Below are 22877 nucleotides of genomic sequence, written 5' to 3'. Positions count from 1 at the left end.
TAATTTTAGGAGACTCACGTGTTCACAAGAGTTTTATAGACCACAAAGAAGTGCCTGGTAAATATGACTAAACCTCACCCTTGCCATTAAGTAAATTGATTTTATAAAACTGTAATGTTGAATATTGGTGAAACTATTGCTAATGGGATGTAAATTAAATTAGTAAAACTTCCCTGAAAAGCTGTTTGGTTTTTTCAATGTCAGAGTTTTACTTAAAAATTCTATTTCTAAGAGTTATTTTAAGAAAACATCACTTTCTGACAAATTTTTATTCAGCAATGATCATTATGTATTGAAATGCTTATTACGTATAGTAGCAAAAAATTGGAGGGAAGCAATCTCAATGCTCAACTTCAATGGTAATTTAAATTATGGTTTAGCTAAGTAACAGTATCATAGAGCCATTATATATAATGTTTTTAAAAGACTTTGGAAAAAAAATAAAAAAAAAATAAAAGACTATTTGGTGATGTGGGAAAATAATTAAAATGTACTGTTAAATGAAAACAAATGCTCTAAGATATTAAAAAAAAGTTATGTCTAGGTGATGGGACTATTTAAATTTATTCATTTTTGTTTAAATGTATTCATTTATTTTTATAGTTAGTATGTGTTTTATACTTTTTTTTTTAATTTTATTTATTTATGATAGTCATACAGAGAGAAAGAGAGAGAGGCAGAGACACAGGCAGAGGGAGAAGCAGGCTCCATGCACCGGGAGCCTGATGTGGGATTCGATCCCGGGTCTCCAGGATTGCGCCCTGGGCCAAAGGCAGGTGCCAAACCGCTGCGCCACCCAGGGATCCCTGTTTTATACTTTTTTTAAAAGATTTTATTTATTCATGAGAGAGAGAGAGGCAGAGACACAGGCAGAGGGAGATGCAGGCTCCATTTAGGGAGCCTAATGTGGGACTCGATCCTGGGACTCCAGGATTACACCCCGGGCCGAAGGCAGGCACTAAACTGCTAATCCACCTGGGGATCCCTGTGTTTTATACTTCAAATGCTTGAAAAGAATGTTACTCTATTTTGTTGTATATTTTTTAGAGTTTTACTTGAAAATGGGTAAAATGATAGTGATTTAACTCTCAAATATATTGGAAAACTTAAGTTGTTATTGGTGTAAGAAAGTTTATCTTAAAACATATGTTGAATTACGACAAACAATTAATTTTTGGATACCTTTTTCTTCTCCTACTAGAAGTGGAAGACTTGTTTTCTTCACTTAAACATATCCAACATACTTTGGTAGATTCTCAGAGCCAGGAGGATATCTCACTGCTTTTACAACTTGTACAAAATAAAGATTTCCAGAATGCATTTAAGATACACAATGCTGTCACAGTACATATGAACAAGGCCAGTCCTCCTTTTCCTCTTATCTCCAATGCACAAGATCTTGCACAAGAGGTATGTATTCTAAACATCTGCTTGATGTATATAAGCTAATTGGTAGTGCTAGTAAGGCAGTATTGTAGGAAAATGCCGATGTGAATATAAGGTTTGTTACTATTGATCACACGTTAATAATTTATTGTGTTAGGAAAAATTTGCTGTGTGCATTTTATCCTGAAAATATATACTCCAGAATCAGCTGTTTCATGAAAAGAATTATTTATTTTATATATAAAATTATATACTTGCACAGTGAGAGAAACATTTGTCTGACTTACTAAAGGGAAGATTTTTAGTGCTTTTATAAATGTATAGTTTTATTTTAAGCATTATATGTTATAAACTGAAATGGGTACTGATGAGATAAAATTGTATCTGATAATCAAGTATCATAAATATATATCTTCTTTAATATGCAGTGAGTTTGTCTCATTAACATGCCAACTTTGAAGTTCTTGTTTCTGCTGCCTGTTGATGTTGATACTCACTGTCTAATTATAAAAGTACCATAGCAAAGAGACTCTGAACATTTGCTTTTACATCCTTACAATATCTTCAATAATACTCAAGAATTATGTTGTTTTGGTGGTCGGTATGATATGTGACTGGTAGTCTCCTTGACTGAGACTGGTCTTAAATGAGTACAAAGTGATGGACCTAGTCAGGGCCATAGTGTGTGTGGTTGTGCTGCTGTGTGAGTTAACTTCCCCTGTAGCTGTGTCTGCACAAATACGTAGCAGCCCTAACTTACAATGCATAACACTTAAGGAAAGTATATATTCAGAGCTCATCATAGCAAAGTGTTTGATGACAAAATTTTAAAAGTTGAAATGCTGGAAAAATGTTAGTAATCACCTAATTCAAGTCTTCTGTTTTATATTTCTGAATATTGATAGTGAGGTCAGGTGAGGTTTTGTGAATAGCATATAAGACTAATTAGGCTGCTCATCTGCCCAGTGCCTGCTGTTTTGCTTTTTAGTATTCAAAATTCCAGCTTTTTAAATATGGAGTATTTAAAAGAAGAAATCACCTCATGCTTCAATTATATCATTTTTAAATGAAAATTTAAGTTAAAAACCCCAAGGAATTTAGCCAAAGATGTCTTAAAACATTAATTAGGAAGTGTTCTTTGTTTTCATAGCTTTTTAAAGTAGTACTTTTATAGTTTTTTGTTAAACAATTAGTTATTATATAATAGATAATAAAGCCTATGAAAACTTCATATATAGAAATCCAGATTACATCTTTGACAATTTAGGGTATTTATTAATAGCCACAAATCAATTTGTTTTTTGTCATTAAAGTGCTTTTATCGAGAAAAGTTTGAACCACCTGGGTTTCATTTAATGAACTTTTGCTTATCCAGAAATAATGCAAGCCAGCAGACTAGGAAATATATTTTATTTTATTATTTGATTTTGAGATATTGAGAGATATATACATGTGCATATAAAAACTGGAATCCCAAATAACTCTCACATATTAATAAGAAAAAGACTATTCAGGTTTTTTTTAGAATAGACAAAGAACTTGAATAGACACTCACAAAAAGAAAATCCAAATGGCCAATAAGTTTGGCAAAATATTTAGATCATTAGCTAACAGAAATGTTATTTATTTGTTTATTTATTTTAAGATTTTATTTATTTATTCATGAGAGACACAGAGAGGGGCAGAGACATAGGCAGAGGGAGAAGCAGGCTCCTTGCAGGGAGCCTGTCGTGGGACTTGATCCCGGGTCTCCAAGATCACGCCCTGGGCTGAAGGCTGCCCGAGAAATGCAAATTAAAACAAAATGGCATACCACTACATAGGCAACAGAATGACTAAAATTAAGAGAAAAAAAAAAAAGACTGACAATATAAAATGTTGGTGAACTTATGGAGCAATTGAAACTCACATACATAACTGGTGGAGTATAAATTGGTACTACCACTTTGGGAAATGTTTGGCAAACTAAAGCTTAATGTACCTATTTAGATGACCTAGCAGTTCCACTTCTGGGTGTATGCCTGAGAAAAATGAAAACATATCCACACAAGGGTGTAAGTACAAATACTGTTTATAGCATTTAGATAATAACTGGACTCAACACAGGTGTCCAGTGACCAGTGAAAGTTGAGTTAGCCTATCACTGAGGAAGTACCATGAATAAACAATTATGGTGTGATGAGAAGTACTCTGATGGCAGTATGAGTAAGATACCAAAAGCACAACTTAGATGTGCCTGATTCAAGGGGAGGTGATGGGAGAAAGGAAGAAATATAGAAGAAAATTTAATTTGCTGAGCCTTGAAGGATGATTGGGATTTTGCCAGGAAGTCCAAGAAAGAGGAAAAGCCATTCCACTGGGAAAGGGTACAAAGACTGTAGTGACTAAGGAAGTCTGGCATATTTCTTCAACAATGAGTAAAGGGTAGGATATAATCTTAGAAGTTAGAGTCCGGGGATCCCTGGGTGGCGCAGCAGTTTAGCGCCTGTCTTTGGCCCAGGGCGCGATCCTGGAGACCCGGGATCGAATCCCACATCAGGCTCCCGGTGCATGGAGCCTGCTTCTCCCTCTGCCTATGTCTCTGCCTCTCTCTCTCTCTCTCTCTCTCTCTCTCTGTGTGTGTGACTATCATAAATAAAAATTAAAAAAAAATAAAAAGTTAAAAAAAAAAGTTAGAGTCCAGATTCCAAAGGCCAGATAAGCCATATTAGTAAGTTTAAATTTAACTTAAGATGGATTTGTTGGTAAATATTTTAAAATAATTAACTCACATGAATAGATGAAAGGAGAAAATCATATGATCAACTTGATGCAGAAAAGATAACCTGAAAAAAATTTAATACCTTTCCCTTGATGAAAATTCTTAGAAAACCTGGCACATTTTGTTAACTTAATAAAAAAATAATATCAAATATCAATAGGGAGCATCCTGTGTAATGGTGAAATACCCAACACATTGCTTTTTAAGCCTGGAATAGGACAATCTATAGACTCTCACCTCTAGTATTCAGTATTTTTCTGGAGGTACTAGCTAGTGAAATGAAATAGGAAGAAGTGATGAAATATAAAATTGTGAGAGAACAGCAAAACTATGAAATTATTTCTAATTTGAATAGGTTGAATTACTCTGAGGAACAAAAACCTTGGTTTGTTATTCAACATGGTGCCTGTTGAAATATGGATATAATTTGTATACACACAAACATATCCAAACATGCATGTGAGAAATATTGGAAGAAATAAATCATTGAGAAGGCTATCTCTAGGTGGTGGGTAGATAGGTAATTTTCTTATTTTGATGTTTATGTGTTTCCCAAATTTAATATGAAAAAGTCACTGTAAAGAAAAGCTTAAAGCAAGATATTTATAAGTTGTATGAGGTCAAGAATGAAGGCATAAAGTATGGAGGCTGTTGTAATTGTCCAGAAGTAAGATTTTAATAGCAATTGAACATGAAGTGAGGAAATATTTAAATAGAAAATTAATAGGACCTATTGCCCCTAAATGGAGAACAGAGGTAAAGGGAACATCAGGATGACTTCCTGCCCTCTCTGATGGAATTTGTCAAACATTGCATTGCCCTTTGCCAGGCATTCAGCCAAATAACAAAGCTGAAAAAGATAAGTTCCATCTTCAGTGAGCTCAGTCAAGTCCATCAACAATTTTAAATCAAATGTGTTCAGACTTATGAGTACATGTTATCTAAGCAAATAGAATAAGACAGTTCAGGTAGCTGGGGGAGTGAGCATCATAGGGAGTATTCATAGTCATCCAAGGGAGACAGCATGCAGAGAACAAGCAGTTTAGGGCTGGACCAAAAAGGTTAAGACAGGAGGAATGTTAAGTGATAGGGTTGGAAAAGAAGCAGAAGTCAGATTATGCTAAGAAGCTTGGACTTGATCCTGTGACAGTCAACAAGAACTAAAATGTTTATATTTCTGTTCTAGAATTTAAAAGGTTATTAAAATATTTTTTAAATTGTCAAATCAAAGCAGTTACAGAATTGTATAAATAGCATGATCTCATTTCGAGAAAAATAAATATAATGGATAAACACAGATTTTTCCCATAGTTTTCGGGTTATGGGCATATTTTTTTTGGTAGCACACTTTTTTGAGATATAATTTACATGTGCTTACAATGGGTACATTTATTGTATAGTTCAGTATACACAATTATACACCTGTGTAATCTGCCACCACAGTCAGGTTATTGAAGTATCCACTAAGCTCCCTCATGGCCTTTTGCAGACAATAACCACCTCTTTCCCACTCCCCAGGCCCTAGGCCTTCACTGATCTGTTTTGTGCTTTTATAAATTTGCTTTTCTGGGCATTTCATATAAACAGAATAAGATAATATGTAGTCTTTTGTGTTGACTTTTTCAAATTCATCCATGTGTTGTATTTGTAACTTCAACTTCTTGCTGAGTAAGTGGCATTCCATTGTAGAAATATCCCACAATTTGTTTCACCACTCACCTAGATTGATATTCGAGTTGTTTCCTATTTATCATTCTAGTAGATGTGTAATGGTATGTCATTTGAGTTTGTATTTATATATATTGAACATTTTTCATGGGCTATTTTCCTATGTTCTTTTGTAAAATAGCTTGTCAGATTTTTTTTTTCCCCACTTTAAAAATCAGATTGTTGGTCTTACTGAGTTGAGAGTTCTTAGTATATTCTAGTTACAGGGATCCTACAGGGATCCCAATGGTTTAGCGCCTGCCTTCGGCCCAGGGCGTGATCCTGGAGTCCCGTGATCAAGTTCCACATCAGGCTCTCTGCATGGAGCCTACTTCTCCCTCTGCCGGTGTCTCTGCCTCTCTCTCTCTTTCTCTCTCTCTCTCTCTCAATCTGTGTCTCTCATGAATAAATAAAATCTTAAAAAAAATCATTTTCTCCTTTTCTCAGATATGTTTCTCACGGTGAATTTTGGTAGAAACAAAGATAAGAATACAGAAGGATATGTACTAAATGAGTATCCGTAGGTCTGAGGGTTATAATGACTTTTATTTCCTTCTTTTTGGTTAACTATTTTCCAATCTTTCTCATTTAACATATACTATTTCTGTAATTTAAAACACTAGTTTAAAAATGAAAAAGGAGGATTGGGGGGTTTGTGCAATTGGGTGATGGGCATTAAGGAGGATATGTGATGTAATGAGCATTGGGTGTTATGTACAACTGATGAATCAATGAACTCTACCCCTGAAACTATAATAATACACTGTATGTTAATTAATTAAATTTAAATAAAATTAAATTTTAAAAGAAAAAGGATTTTAGCTCTGAAATAGAGAAAAACAGTATAGCTAGAAAAGAGTCCTAGATCAGAAGAGAGTAGTTCTTTTTAAAGATAAGAGATTAGAGCATTTATAGGCCAGTGGAAAGGAAACAGTACAGTATAAGAATAGCCTTTTAATTCCTTAGTTCTTGGTAGAAATAGCTATTGATGTGTGGGTACACTAAATAGGTAACAACATCTGGACTAATAAGGAAAGGAAATAAACCTTAAGAGGAGCTCTACATTTCTGTAGGTTGAAAGATCTCAGAGATGTTTAGGAACTGATTTAAAAGTAAAAATAGGGGCAGTCCCAGTGGCTTAGTGGTTTAGCACCGTCTTCAGCCTGGGTGTGATCCTGGAGACCCGGGATCAAGTCCCACATCGGGCTCCCTGCGTGGAGCCTGCTTCTCCCTCTGTCTGTCTCTGCCTATCTACTCCCTCTCTGTGTCTTTCATGAATAAATAAATAAAATATTTTAAAAGATAAAATAAAAGTAAAAATAGGAAAAATTGTACACAAAATTATTAATGATTTGATTTGGTACACACTGTATAATTTTAGTACATTTTTAATCCAAAATTTTCTTTTCTCCTCAGAATTACTTTCTCCAGCTATCAAAAGGTCAGGATCAGGGACTACATTTCATTTTAAATTAGCCTAGATTTAAAAAATAAATAAGCCTAGATTTGATACATTTTAAAAAGAAAAAAACCTTATTTTAAAAATTAACATTTAACTGCCCACAGTTTTGGGTAACTGCATTTGCCTATTACATTAGTAAGACTTTAATAGAATTCTTAAAGTAGATAATAATTGCTATGCTATCCTGTATATATATATATATACAACTAACTCTACAATTAGAAACATGTTTGTCTAGGTAGCAAAACAAGAGAACAGGCTGATTTGGGAACTATCATCGCTTTGATCCACTTGTTGTGGTCAAATTAATTAACCCCCAAATAATCATCTCTTAGGTTTGATAGGGGAATTACTAATAAAATGATTTAAAATAGCCATAAGAAGTATTAGAGAATTACTGTTTTAATCATGAGTTATTTTTATAAAAAATTCTATATATGAATTTGTTTTTGTTAAGGGTGCTAATTTTGGTTTTATCTGCATTATTGCTAAACAGTCTTTTTGGTGGGTAATTGAGTTTGAAAATAAAAGGGAAGAAAATCAGAGGCATTGACACTGAGAACATACATAGAATCATCTTTGGGGGAAAAATAGTCCACAAAGCAAAATTTGTACCTTTAAAAACTTGTGGTAGAAGAAAGAAGATTGAATATAATGAACTGGGGGCCCCTGGGTGGCTCAGTCGGTTAAGCATCCAACTCTTGATTTCAGCTCAGGTCATGATCTCAAGGTGATGGGATGGAGCTTTGTATTGGGCTACAAGCTCAGTGAGGTGTCTGCTTGAGATTCTCTCTCTCCCTCTCCTTCTGCCCCTCCCCCCACCAACAGAATTTCTAAATAAGTAAATTTTGGGTTTTTTTTTTTTCTTTTTAAAGGAGGGACGCCTGGGTGGTTCAGTGGTTGAGCATCTGCCTTCACTCAGGGTGTGATCTTGGGATCCTAGGATCGAGTCCCACATTGGGCTCCCCACAGGGAGCCTGCTTCTCTCTCTGCCTATGTCTCGGCCTCTCTGTGTCTCTCATGAATAAATAAATAAAAGATTTTTTAAAATTAACCCAACTGAAATTGGGTTTTAGAAATTGCAAAGGGGAATTAACTAAATCAGAAGAAAGGAATTAGATTATTTAAATGGGAAGAATAATTTAAACTTAGAAGCTAGGTTTTTGAAAAGTATAAGGAAATAGAGAAATCTTTGACAAGTTACATAAAGGAAGAAAATACCAATAACATTAGGCAATCCACCTTTACAAAAAAATCTACCATGCCCATATTATTTTATGTACAAGCTCTATCAAAACATTAAGGAACATAGAATTCTTGTGTTAAATAAACTGTTTTAACACATAAATATAGACTATGTCCCACCTCAGTGTGCTAGGATAGTATAACCTAGATACTAAAACCAGACAGTAGTTTTGTAAACTGGTATACATGACTGCACTTTAAACAAGTAGAGGCTAGTCCAATTTAGGAACATTAATGTAGAAATCTTAAAGTAGTAATTTATTATGTGCCTCAGTGGTGTGCTAAGCAGTTTATATGAATTATCTCAGTCTTTTAAGAACCTCAAATGGTAAGTGCCATTCTACAGATAAGGAAATAAAACCTAAAAAATTCAGCATAATCAAGTGGAGTTTATCCTAGGAATACAAGGATTGCTCAACCTCAGGAGATTTTTTTAATGTAATTACCTTTGCCTGTGATAATGGTAGGTGTTCATTACTCTCATGTAAGTTTTTCTTCTTAGTCTGTAACCTGATTTAAAATGCAGTTACAGGGATCCCTGGGTGGCGCAGTGGTTTGGCGCTTGCCTTTGGCCCAGGGCGCGATCCTGGAGACCCGGGATCGAATCCCACATCAGGCTCCCGGTGCATGGAGCCTGTTTCTCCCTCTGCCTATGTCTCTGCCTCTCTCTCTCTCTCTCTCTGTGACTATCATAAATAAATTAAAAAAAATAAAAAAAAATAAAAATAAATAAAAATAAAAAAATAAAATGCAGTTACATAAACATGATTTTAAAACTGTAACTAGTTACTGTTAGAATAGTTTTTCTTCCTTTATGTAATCATTACTAGTCTATTTTATAGTATATTGGGAGAAACTTTGAAGAAGCAAATAGGTCATTCATAGTCGTAAATAGCAAAATCTTATCAAGTGTATTTTTTTAATGTAAAAATTTTAAATTGTATCTTTTAAAAAAATACTTGTATAGATGTTGGTGATATTTCCTGTAACCTAGGAAAAATAATCTTAATGTTTCTTAGGTACAAACTGTTTTGAAGCCAGTCCACCATAAGGAAGGACAAGAACTAACTGCTTTGCTGAGTGCCCCACATGTTCAGGTAGAAAATGAACAGAATGATATATAAGTGATTTATATAGCATTCAAAGTCTCTGATACGTCTCTGAGGACTAGAAGAGACCTCATACATTATCTGTGTAGCTTGTTTGACTTATAACTTGCACTGTAAAATAATTACTATGTTGAAATATATATTATTTATATGTTGGATTATATCTTTTTATATTTAAAATTAACCTCAGTAGTTTTGAAACAACTTTGTATTCTGTACAAAAATTCTTCCCTTTTTTGGTATATTCTCTGTAAATTTTAATTATCTCTGATGTTGAGCCATTAAATTGATTTTGCTTTTATGAAGATTAATAAACATTTTAGACTTTCATAACCATCTCAGAGTTAGCCTGTTGTACTTTACACATCTTTTTTATTAGTTATAAAAGACAGAGTTGCATCTAAACTTCAATTAGAAAATTTGGAAATAGATCTGAATATATAAATAATTATAGAACTTCCTGTATAAGTTTAATGACTAGAATATTAATCTACATGATTAGGTTAAAAATCTCTCTTACAGAAATAAATCATGCTGCTACTTTAAATGCTGTGGATTTCTTTGAAACAGGCACTTTTACTGGCCCATGATAAGGTTGCTGAGCAGGAAATGCAGCTAGAACCCTTTACAGATGAGAGAGTTTATGAAAGCATTGGCCAGTATGGAGGAGAAACTGTAAAAATAGTTCGTATTGAAAAGGCTCGAGATATTCCACTGGTAAGTGCTCCACATCTCTGATCTGAAATCCTTTCTACACAGGGCTTTTGTGTATGGCAAATAGTTGAAGACATCTTTACATTTCTAGTAGTTTTTCTTTTTTGAGGTTGATTTGCTGGAGTTCTTTTATGTTCTTGCTAATATTCCTTATTCAGTTGAGAAAAGTTTGTTCTTTTCTTACCTATAATTTGATGAAAATAATAGCTTGTAAAATAATTGTTGAGGAACAAAGAAGGGGCGAGTTATCTGCTTCATTATTGTCCCAGCTTTAAAAAAACAACAGTAATTAGAAATTCTGATCTAAAAAAAAAAGAAATTCTGATCTTTTCATTCCATTAATACTGTTGAAATACAATTATTTATATAGTTCACATGTACTTAGAAGTATGTATGTCTTAATGTTCATATTTTTAAATTTTTTGTCTTTTAATATTTTTATATGTAAAACTTTTTTCAATCTCTTTTCTAAGTTTCCTGTACTTGCCTTAATTTTCTTTTATTTTCAGAGAACTAGTCTTTTTTTTATTTTTTAAGATTTTAATTATTTATTCATGAGCGGCACAGAGAGAGAGAGAGGCAGAGACACAGGCAGAAGGAGAAGCAGGCTCCATGCAGGGAGCCTGATGTGGGACATGATCCTGGGTCTCCAGGATCACACCCTAGGCTGCAGGCAGCGCTAAATTGCTGAGCCACTCGGGCTGCCCAGAGAACTAGTGTTTAATCTTCATGTCTCAAAAATGTCTTGAATACTATGGTACATAAAATAGGGACTGTATTTTATGGGCAATTTATGTAACTAGATCCCATCCCGTAACCCTCACCCCCCCAGAAAAAACAAGTTGGGAAAGTTACAACAAAATTTTAAAATTAAAGTTTAGGAGAAAAAATGTTACATACTCTGTCTATTTTTAAGCTTTATTCGCTATTTCATATTTCCATTTTTTGAATGTATATGTTTCAGTTGTGCTTCCAATTCATGTAATAAATATAAATGCTTAATACATTTTAATGTGAAATGGTTACAGCTATAATATTTAATATTTGTTTTTTTAATATTTAATATTTGAATAATAAACCAGATTATTATTCATCCTTTAATCATATTTTGAATTTTAAGAAAGGACTTTTTATAGTTATAAGTTCTGTTCACTAATTATATCTAAATAGTATAAAACCATTTTAATAGCATCCAGCATATAGAGAATAAATTTGATTATAGGTCTTCACATTGTTTTTAAGTAAATGCATTTATCTGTTGTTCAAAAGTCTGCTTGGGTTTAGAATTCAAATGAATACAACATGTGTGAAACAGAAAATGTTGTAAGGAAAATGGTCAACTTTCAAAGCTAATTACCACGCCTACTCTAGTTCTGTAAGTTAGTTTTTTTCCCAAGATAACTGAAGACTTGGATTGTTGAACGGGGGAAAAAAATTTTAATGAAGAAATGTTTAACAAAAAGTACATTTTTGTTTTATAATTAGATACTGCCTTTTTTTAGGGTGCTACAGTTCGTAATGAAATGGATTCTGTCATCATTAGTCGGATAGTAAAAGGAGGTGCTGCAGAGAAAAGTGGTCTGTTACATGAAGGAGATGAGGTTCTGGAAATTAATGGTATTGAAATTCGAGGGAAAGATGTCAATGAGGTTTTTGACTTATTGGTAAGTTGATACAGAAGAATAACTGATAGGTTCTTAAAAGCTATTTTCTTAGTTATTAGACCTAAAAGTACAGTATTTTAAAAATAATTATTAAGAACACTAGACAATTTCTAGCCTAAATTTCACATGATATAATTATTTTCACAATATTTATTAGTAGCGTTTTATTTTGGGGTTGTTACCACTGATTTTTTTTATTTTAAGCTTTATTACTACTCGATATGTTTTATTTATTCTTCAACATGTATTAATTGAGTGCCTACTATGTACTAGCCACTAGGAAAATGGTGACAAAACAAAGTCACCTCATCATTTTTTAAGTTCACTTTTTTTATTCTCTTCAGCTGATTTCAGTACGCTGTCCAACATAATAGCCACTAGCTACATGTGCTAGTTATTTAGATTTAAATTAAATAAAATTTAAAATTCTGTTCCCCATTCATACTGGCTGCATTTCAGGTGTTCAAGAGCAGTATATAGCTAATGGTTTCCATATTAAGATGTAGATATAGAGTATTTCCATCATCATAGAAAATTCTATTGGACAGTGCCATTATAATCAGGAAACTAGTTTATAGTTACTCTTTGAGAGCAGTTTATGATCACTTTGTATATATCCACAAGCCAGATTTGTATTATTTACGTAGCTTCAGTTGTTACAATAGAATCTCCTCTATCTGCTGATGTTTGTTGAAGAATCTAGAAAACATACTTATTTTCACCTAATATCATTCATTGCTTTGGTAGAGCAGAGTCAGTGGTTGTCATTTTTAGGCTATGTTTTATTGGCTGTTGTGTTTGTTGAGCACTGCTCCCTGCTATGTCAAGACTAGAAGTTTTGATTACTGTTTAGGCTGAAGGTCTCTGAACAAGGCAGTCAGTGGTGTACTGGGAAGTAATAGTTAGCTACAGTTACACTATACAGTTAAAAATAGAATGAGTAACAGAGACAAGGTATCTGGGAAGTGAAAATATATTTCTTTGCATCACTTTTCTAATCCTGGTCACAATTACTATTTCAAATTCTACTATATTAAATCTGTGTTTGCCAGAGTAGATAACCCAGAACTGTTCTAGCTGTGGTATCTTCCAACCCTTCACTGTGGAATCTTCCTAAGCTTACAATGAATGGGAGACAAAAAACAAAGACTTATCGGCTAAGTGGCTTACTCAAGTGGAACAGAATTACAGAATGCCATGTTCCTGGATAGCTCTACTATAATGGAATCCATGAAAGGTCTAATTTATGATTCCTGATGAAATGTCATTCATCTTTACCAACTTTTTAAAAAGTCTTCTAGGGGATCCAGAATAGTCCAGTTTAGGGAATATTCACCATAACATCATAGAATGATTTTCATAACCTAATATTTCTTTTACAGTCTGATATGCATGGTACGCTGACATTTGTTCTGATTCCCAGTCAACAGATCAAGCCTCCTCCTGCCAAGGAAACAGTAGTAAGTGATTTTTTTATGTTCCTTGTTTGTCTGTTGTCTACTGTTTACTTTTTTATTTAATTAATAAACTTTTTTTTTTAGAGTAGTTTTAGGTTCACAGCTAAACTGAACAGAAGGTTCTCACATATCTCCTGCCCTGATACATGCATAATTGCTTCCACTGTCAGCATCCTTGTACCATTTGTTACATCAATAACTTTTGGTGGTATACATCCTATGGGTTTTGACAAATGTATAATTTATAATATGTATCCACCATTCTACCATAGAGAATAGTTTGGCTGCCCTAAAAATCCTCTGTGCTCTACCTATTCATTAATTCCTCCCCCCCCCCAACCAATGACAACCACTGATCTCTGTAGTTTTGCCTTTTACATTATATCAATATAGCTGGAATGATAACAGTATATAGCCTTTTCAGATTGGCTTTTTTTTTCATGAGTAATAAGCATTTAAGTTTCCTCCATGACTTTTCTTAGCTCTTGGTCGCACATTTTTTTAAGCACCAAATAACATTCTGTTGTCTGGGTATACAATAGTTTATCTTCTTACCTACTGAAGAATATCTTGGTTGCTTCCAAGTTTTGGTAGTTACCAGTTAAGCTCCTATAAACATCCCTGTGCAGGTTTTTTTTGTGTGTGGACATGTTTTCATCTCATTTGAGTAAATACCAAGGAATCAAAAACTTCTATCCACACAAAAACTTGCACATGAATGTTTACTTTTAAGTATTAGAAATGTCACTTTATATTTTTAGATTTTTTATTTATTAGAGAGAAAAAACAAGCAGGGGAATGGGGACAGGGGAAAGCAGACTCCCCACTGAGCAGGCAGCCTGATGTGGGTCTTGATCCCAGGACTCTGGGATCATGACCTGAGCTGAAGGCAGATACTTAACCTACTAAGCCACCCAGGTGCCCCTAGAACTGTCACTTTAATTATTTCTTGCACTCAAGTAAAAGGTAATTTCAGCAGTTTTTATTTAAAGAGATATAAGTCTTAATATTTCAAATTTATTAAAACCTTACAAAGTAAAATGTAGAGCATACTTTTCTTCCAGAATTTTTGACTTCTAGCTTTTGTCTTTTTCTGTCATTATAGGTCATTTATTTAGCTTAAACATACTTAGTATAGGGAGAAGTGCTTTTACAAAGTATGCACAACTTTAATTTTAGAGTATGTTTTGCTTCTTATGTTAAACATTCAGCTAGCTAGCTAACAGACTTAATTACTATATGACTTAACAGTCCTACTCCTAGGTGTATATCCAAGAGAACTGAAAACATACATCCTCACAAAAACTTGTACATGAATGCGCATAGCAGCATTATTTTATTAACCAGAGAGTAGAAACAGCCCAGATGTCGGCTGGTTGATGAGTGGAAAGTGAAATATGGTATATCCATAAAAGGAATATTATTTGGCCATAAAAAAGAGTAAAGTACTGCTGCTATATGCTACAACATGGATGAACCTTGAAAAAATTAGGCTAAGTGAAAGAAGGCAGTCACAAAAGGCCATGTATTGGATAATTTATGTGAAATGTCCAGAAGAAGTAAACCCATAGAGAGCGACAGTAGATCAACAGTTCCTTAGGTGTAAGGAAGGGGAGTTAGGAGAGTATGGGAGTGATTCCTAATGAGTATGGGATTTCCTTTTGGGATGATAAAAATGTTGTAAAATTGCTTATGATTGCACAACTCTGAATTTACTAAAAACCATATGATTTTATACAGTAGTGACTTTTATAACGAATTATTTCTCAGTAAAGCTGTTAAAAATTACAGATTTCAAAATGCCAAGTTAACATGGAAGGCTGATGTATTGCATCTGTTATTTTATAAAATCATAACACTTTGAAAGAAGACACAGTTTCATTTTTTTCTCAATATTTTATCACAATTATGCTTTATATTTTGTCTATCATTTCACATTTTCCTTTTATTCTTTATGAGACATTTTGAAGTTGATGTTGCATCCACAACCTTCCTTCTGTATAAAGTTCTTTATAAGAAGAAAAATGAGGAAATAGTTTGTCTCTGAATTCCAGCAGCCTCATTCTCTGTGCCTTTTCCCATGTCTCTCCTGTGAACAAGAGTTTGGATATTTAGTATAGAATCATGATCTGGTTTGTATTTTTAAAAAAACACTTTTGGATGCTGTGTTGAAATTAGATTAGTAGAGCCAGTAATGGAAGCAAAGAGATTTAGGAAACTGAAGTAATCATAAAGTATGTTGATGGCCTAAACTAGGATGATAGCAGTGGCAGTGGAGAAAATGGTTCAGGCTATATTCTAGAAGTAGAGATGGCAGGACCTTGTAATGAACATGGAGGGTAAAGGAAAGAGGAAGTTAAGAATGTTTGAGGAACTAGGCAGATAGTGGTGCTGATTATTACTAGAAGGAAGTCTGGAGGAAAAACAGATTGGGGGAGAAAAATGAAGAGGTCCATTTTCTAGGTTTGAGAGGCATTCAGGTAGATATACTGAGTACATAGAATTGAATATATCAGGGTGCCTGGGTGGCTCAGTCATTTGGGCATCTGCCTCATGGTTTTGGTTCAGGTCATGATCTCAGGGTCATGAGATTGAGCCCCAAGTAGGGCCCTGTGCTTGTGAGGAGTCCGCTTGAGATTCTCTCTCTCCCTCTGCCCTACCCCCCCTCCTCCCCACCCCCCGCAAATAAATAAATCTTTTTTTAAAAAAAGGATGTATCAGTCTGGAATTCTAAGGAGAGATTTGGGCTATAGTTGTATTTACTGTGGTGAGAGAAGGTCAGAGGACCAGCCTGTTTAAACATGTGTTTGCAAAATTTAAAAACAATTGTTTAAGGATGTTCACAGTAGATAAAGATAACTGGATTGGAAGGAAAAGTTGAGAATTACTGCTGTCAAATGTATTTACTTTTCCAGTAGAGGTATAAAATGTATTATCTAATTTACATCTTAATTTTTTTTCTCATTTGGAAGAGGATCTGGAATTTTATAATGCAGTAAGATTTTTATGAATACATATTTTATCAGAGATACAAAAAATATAGAAAATTTCAGTGTATATTAGATGGGCATCCGTTTTCAAGTTAGGGCAGTTACTGTATTAAGTTTGCTCTTACCTTAAGGTTTTCTGTCTGCCTTCTACTAAAGTATCTTTTGGATGCTTTCTACTAAAGTATCTTTTGGATGTCCTACAGATACCCTAAACTTCTCCTGTAAAAAATGGAAGCAAACAATAAAGATAATTCTTCTTGAGTGGGTTGGGGGAGGATTTTGAAAACTGTTGCTTGACCCTAGTAAAGCTTTTCTTGATGCTGGCCTTAATTCTACAGTGTGAGTGAGGGGTAAAGTTTAAACCAAGCTAAAAAGATGATATACTTTCATTTTCTTTTCCACCAATAATTTTAAAACTTCAAAATAAATCTGTAATAAATACAGAAATAAAAATTACAAAGAAAAATTATTTTGGAGCATTGAGTCCCTTAGGAAAGATGTAAATAAATTGATGAATCATTATCTCTTTACCATATCCCCATTGGTAGGACTTCAAGCTTATGAGCTTACAGGTACTAGAAAAAAAAAAAAAAAAGGCAAAGAGAAAAATGTGAGGCTGGAATATAATCGTATTTAAACAATCCTATAATCCTATAATTCGAAATTTAGATGGAAGATTTTGTTTAGAAACCAAACACTGTTTTGATCAGATACATTGTACTGATATTACAGCATTGTTAAACTCTGGAGTCTTCTATAAGGGTCAGCATCTCTCCATTTTAAAAAGAGCTCTGTTTGGGACACCTGGGTGGCCCTGACTCTTCAGTTTGGCTCAGGTCGTGATCTTAGGGTTGTGTAATGGAGCCCTGTGTGGACATAGAGCCTGTTGAAGATTCTCTCTCTCCTCCTTTCCCTGCCCCTCTCCCCTGTCTCTCTCTTAAAAATAGGAGGGGGTGCGCTGTTTTCCTTTGTATGGTACACAATAAATTAGCCACTAACAGAACTAGAGAGGAAAGATGGATGAAGATAACTTTTAGCACTGATAAGAATGGATCAGAATATATGGACAGAAATCACACAGAACATGTCAAGGCAATGCTCAGACTTTAACTCAACTAGATGGTTAATCTCAATGTGAAAAATTTTGCTCTTAATTTTAGTGGGTATGTTTTAAATAGCACTAAACTTGTTAATATAAGCAAAACATTTGCCCTCTATACTCTTCTTCAGTCTACACAGAGAGAGGCCTCATTCCAAACCAACTAAATCTGAATAGTCAAGGTTGACACCTAGGCAAGAGGAGAGAGAAAAGCATCTCTGGCTGATTTTGTTATCCTTTGGCAACAGTTACAGACCTAGATACAGCCTCCACCATGGTCTAATTAGTTTCCCTCAGGGTAGTTCCCAAAGATTTTAGGGTGTGTTATTTTTTTTTAAGATTTTATTTATGTGAGAGAGAAAATGGGGCAGAGGGTAAGCAGACTCCCCGTGGAGCAAGGAGCCTGATGCAGGACTCGATCCCAGGAAATCATGACCTGAGACAAAGGCAGACAGTTTAACTGACTGAGCCACCCAGTGCCATAGGGTACGTTTTAAATAGCATATATATAAGTTATCACAGGAACCTAGTTAAAATGCAGAACCTGAAGTCTGAGATGTGGCATAAGAATTTAGTATTTTGATAAATATTCCAGGCAGGTGATCTGAGCAGAACACTTTGAAAATGTGCTGAGTATTGCTTTCAGAAAGTTATTTGACAAAATCATCAGTCAGGTGACCAAGTATGGTTTCATAGATCTCTAAAAGGCTGATAACAAAAATGATCTCTTCACCACCTTAAGTAACCCCTATAATCCCATATTTAGATTTCCAAGACTTTTGGCTAAAAAACAACAATCTGAGCAGATTTTGGAAGCACTGATTGACAGAGATGATAGTCAAGCAGAAGGTTTTTTTTATAATCCTACATATTAGGTACTTCTAGATTATCCTACCTCTCATACCAGGATCACAAAATTGTATGTATAATCTCTTTAACCAGCGTCTGAACTGCGTTCTGATTCTCTGCTACCTTTGTATAACTTTATAAAATTCACGTTTGGTCTCTATTTTCACATCAAGAACAAGGTTCATTATTAGGGCACTCTGTACTTGGAATGCAGCAGAACACTGTCAAAATGAATGAAGTCTCTGAACCATATTTAACCCAATAGTGAATATTATGTGATTAAATTGTATGAAGTAAAATACTGGGGAAAGTAATCTATACTTCTAGGAATCAGAATGATGTTTACCCTTAGAGGACATAGGGTGGTTAGTGACTGAAAGAGCATAAGACAGGATTTCTGGGTACTCTGCTTCTTGATTTGTGTGCTTGTTATACAGGTATGTTTCATTTGTGAAAATTCATTGAGCCATACACTTATGATTTTGTGTACTCTTTGAATTTATGAAGTTCATCTGTGAAAAACTACCCCCCCAAAAAGCAGACTAACATGTAAATTCTACATTTTTTTAACTGGACCATTTTATTGCTTTACCTCAATGTTATTCTTTATATATTAGGACTTAGATTTCCTCATTTCTTCTTTACAGTAGTTAGTAATACATTTTTTTGAAATTATAAAAATATTGTTTAATGACACCCTCAAGCATAATTTCTGAAAGAGGCTGCTGCTTTCATGAGAATTCTTGGTTATGCCATATATATATATGCCGTGTATATATATATATATGTGTGTGTGTGTATATATATATATATATATATATATATATACACACACACGTATCTATCACTTAGAAAGTATTTTATCAAATTTCATACAGTCCATCGTTATTGAGAATAGTCAAATATTGTGCTTAAGGAACTGAAAGATATTGTCTTCTCATAAAACAGTTTTTGAGGCAAGCCAGTATTATCTTTATGATAGGTAGCTTCAATTATGGTGAAGACAAAAGTCTTAGTTAAGGAAGACAGATAACAATTGGATAGAAAAGGACTCTGAATTATAGAATTCCTAGGATGTCAATCAAATGCTTGGCTTATTTAGCTGAAACCAGAAATTTAACCTGCACCGGGCAGAAGCACTCATTGTGTACAAGTGTTAAATTTCATTAAACGAAAATGGACATCTTACAGATTTTGGAAATGACACATGCCACTTAACCAAGTGGGATAAAAATTACAGATGGAGAAGTTAAAAAAGAATATTAATTCCTTTATAAACGCCTTAGAATTAAGATATAACTTTGTTATATCTTATGGAGGTATACTGGAAGAGAGTAGGAAATAGCTTTCAAGAAGATTCATGCTGTAAGTGTAATATATATATTTTTTTTGATAGCAGAAGTACATTGTTAACAAAAATTATAACTTGTACCACTAGTTAAATTTCAAAGCCTACAAATAGAACCCAATAGGAATTTATTATAAATTTGATTTAGATAATTTTAGCTGTTTGGGGTGTGATTGTTGATGAACCTAAACACATCCTTTTGAAAGAAAAACAGAAGTTGAAGGCACAGTCACACAATGTATCCAAGAAAGGAAGAGGGTATTTGGGAAACTGACACTCTAAGTAGGTGACAGATGCAATGAAGTACAGTCTACCTTTCCAAGTGATTGTGGTTTAGAAATTACATACCTTATTACAGAGTCATTGTTTTCAAAAGTCAGGAATGGAGGGGGAAGGGGTCTCAGTTATATTCCCTCTGCTTCTTTCAAGTCTTTGAGGTCCCTTAGCACTTCAGGGTTGTTAGTGGCTAACAGTGCAATGGCTTGTACAGTGTTTGTTTGTTTTTTACTTTTGTATGAGTTTGCAGTTAACAGAGAGATGAAGTTAATCAAAGAAAATAGAGAAGCCTGAGAAAATACTGCTGCTACTTAACTAAACCTCCCTTCTTTCAACTCATAATTGCTTTGCACTAATGAAAAATTGTAACATTTTAATTATATTTATGCTGAATATTTTGTGTTGTCATTTCATCATTACTGTGTTGTTTTGATTTTTATCCTTTTTATCTTTTAGATCCACGTGAAAGCTCATTTTGATTATGATCCCTCAGATGACCCTTATGTTCCATGTCGAGAATTAGGGCTATCTTTTCAAAAAGGGGATATACTTCATATCATTAGTCAAGAAGATCCAAATTGGTGGCAAGCCTATAGGGAAGGGGATGAAGATAATCAACCTCTAGCTGGGCTTGTTCCAGGTAAAAGACAATATAGTAGAACATACTTAAAAGAACATTTAAAATACAAGCCTTCACAGAGAAAAATTCACTTTTTCATGTCTTTTAAAAAATGATTACTTTTTCATGCAGTTGGGTCTTTATGTGTATTAATAAGGTGACAGAAAGCCATAAGTCCTCTGTTTTAAAACACAAAAGCTAAAACTAAATTTTTGTCTATCCTCAGTCATATATCAGAGAATGAGGAATGAGCTTCTTATACTAACTTCAGAGGATAATGCTGCACCTTTGATTCTTCACAGTAACACACAAGACAGTACTCTAGAAATCTTGGAATACTGAATATCCATCATGTTCTACTTCGTGTTTGTGCTAGATATCAATTTGATATCTTCTCATCATGACAGACCTAGCCCATAAATATTTAGAACTAGAGTATTTTGACTGCTTACATTGAGTTTCTGAAAGTATAGAAGTGCATAAAGGAGATTTCCGTGATATCATTTGTAAATCTTGTTATAGGACAAATAAATGGACCCACCTTAGTTTGAGTTTGATGATGGTTTTAAATGTTAGAATTAGAAGACTTCTTAAGAGGTCATATTGTCCAGATTGCCATTACAATAGCAGTCTACATATGTATGTACTATAAAAATGTGCCATAGAAGTACATGACTATAATGTTTTTAAACATTTTAATATGTAACTGACCAAAATTATTTTGTTCCTTTTTTTTCTGAATCTGTCAAAATCAGATACTTACTTTAAAAAGCTTTTTTACTTATTTTTAAATTTTAATGCTCTTAAAATTTCCCCCTCACCTCATAATTACTTGTTTTTATTTGGAATACAATCTGTATAGCTCCTAAAGATAATGTGGTTATCTATAATACTTCTTATGTGTGTCAAACTCAGTATTAATGTTTTTGCTTGTGCTCTTATGAAAATGCACAAGTTCTGCTGATTATCCCAACATAGATAGAATTTGCTTATTGATTTCTAAGAATCCTTGGCTTGAAACAAAAAACTAGATATAAAAATTTAAAAAGTAGAACTCTAATCCAAAATTTCTAAGTAAAACCACTTTTATCCTTCAGAAAAAATACATTTGACTTTAAGGTAGATAACCGAAAAGAAAATAAAAATCAAAAACCTTGAAAGCCTCCTAATTAAAATCTTAATTCTGAGAGGGAAACCATTGTATGTTTTTCATTATTTATATCACTGGTAGCTTAAAGGTGGAAATAAAAAAATCACTAAAACATACACATACATACAAAGAAAAGGAGATTAGAAATAATAAATGCAAGGGAATATATTGAGGTATATCTTAAAATCAAAAAGTGATGAGTGTTCACTTATTATTTTGTAAAGTTAACTCCTGGAATTAATTGATTTGATTTGAGAGAATTCTAAATGATCCAGAATCAGGATCCAGCATAGTACTTTCCACATAGTAAATGCTCAAAGAAAGCTTTGAAAAATTGAGCTGTTAACATTTTCTAACACTGGTTTATTACTTATTTTTTCTAATAGATGGTGTATATATACTTTACTACTACATATCCTAGGACTGGCTGATAGTAAAGTTGAAACTTAATACTTTAAACATTTGGGGGCTTATAATCATAGCTGACATAGGTCCATATGGTGGCAGAAAGATTTAAAAGGGGATATAAGTGAAGAAGAAGAGTTATTTTCCTCCATGGCAGAAAGATTTAAGGGGATATAAGTGAAGAAGAGTTATATTCCCCTTGACTGAAAAACAAAAAACATATTCTTTTGTCTTAAATTTTACTCTTTTCTTTCTGCTACTAAGGGAAAAGCTTTCAGCAGCAAAGAGAAGCCATGAAGCAAACCATAGAAGAAGACAAGGAGCCAGAAAAATCAGGTTGGACATTTATATTTCTTGGTTTATTGGGTCTCCATCTGGAACTGTGTTTAAATGTACATATCTGATTTATAATCAGAAATTATTTTCTTTTAAAATCCTAGGAGTATTGGGGTGCCTGGGTTGGTTAGGTTGGTTAGGCAGCCAACTTGATTTCAACTTAAGTCATGATCTCAGGGTCCTGGGATCAAGCCCTACATTGGGCTTCCTGCTCAGAGAAGAGTCTGCTTGAGGATTCTCTCTCTCTTCCTCTACCCCTCCCCTGCTCATGCTAGCTTACTTGTGCACTCTCTCTCAAAT

General features: G+C 33.8%; 1 protein-coding gene across 12 annotated transcripts in view; it reads left to right on the top strand.

The window, feature by feature from the left end:
- PALS1 (protein associated with LIN7 1, MAGUK family member) overlaps positions 1 to 22877 on the top strand; it is a 74927-nt gene that overhangs the window by 37180 nt on the left and 14870 nt on the right. For all 12 annotated transcript variants that reach the window (XM_041757937.1, XM_041757934.1, XM_041757941.1 and 9 more), the window contains 7 exons: positions 1202 to 1410; positions 9581 to 9658; positions 10241 to 10387; positions 11887 to 12048; positions 13431 to 13508; positions 20524 to 20707; positions 22506 to 22577. In XM_041757937.1, coding sequence (XP_041613871.1) covers positions 1202 to 1410; positions 9581 to 9658; positions 10241 to 10387; positions 11887 to 12048; positions 13431 to 13508; positions 20524 to 20707; positions 22506 to 22577 — 930 coding nt within the window. The remainder of the gene's footprint in view (positions 1 to 1201; positions 1411 to 9580; positions 9659 to 10240; positions 10388 to 11886; positions 12049 to 13430; positions 13509 to 20523; positions 20708 to 22505; positions 22578 to 22877) is intronic.

This window comes from Vulpes lagopus, chromosome 6 (assembly GCF_018345385.1).
Source record: "Vulpes lagopus strain Blue_001 chromosome 6, ASM1834538v1, whole genome shotgun sequence".
Classification (NCBI taxonomy): Eukaryota; Metazoa; Chordata; class Mammalia; order Carnivora; family Canidae; genus Vulpes; species Vulpes lagopus.
This window is presented reverse-complemented; position numbering and strand designations above follow the sequence as displayed.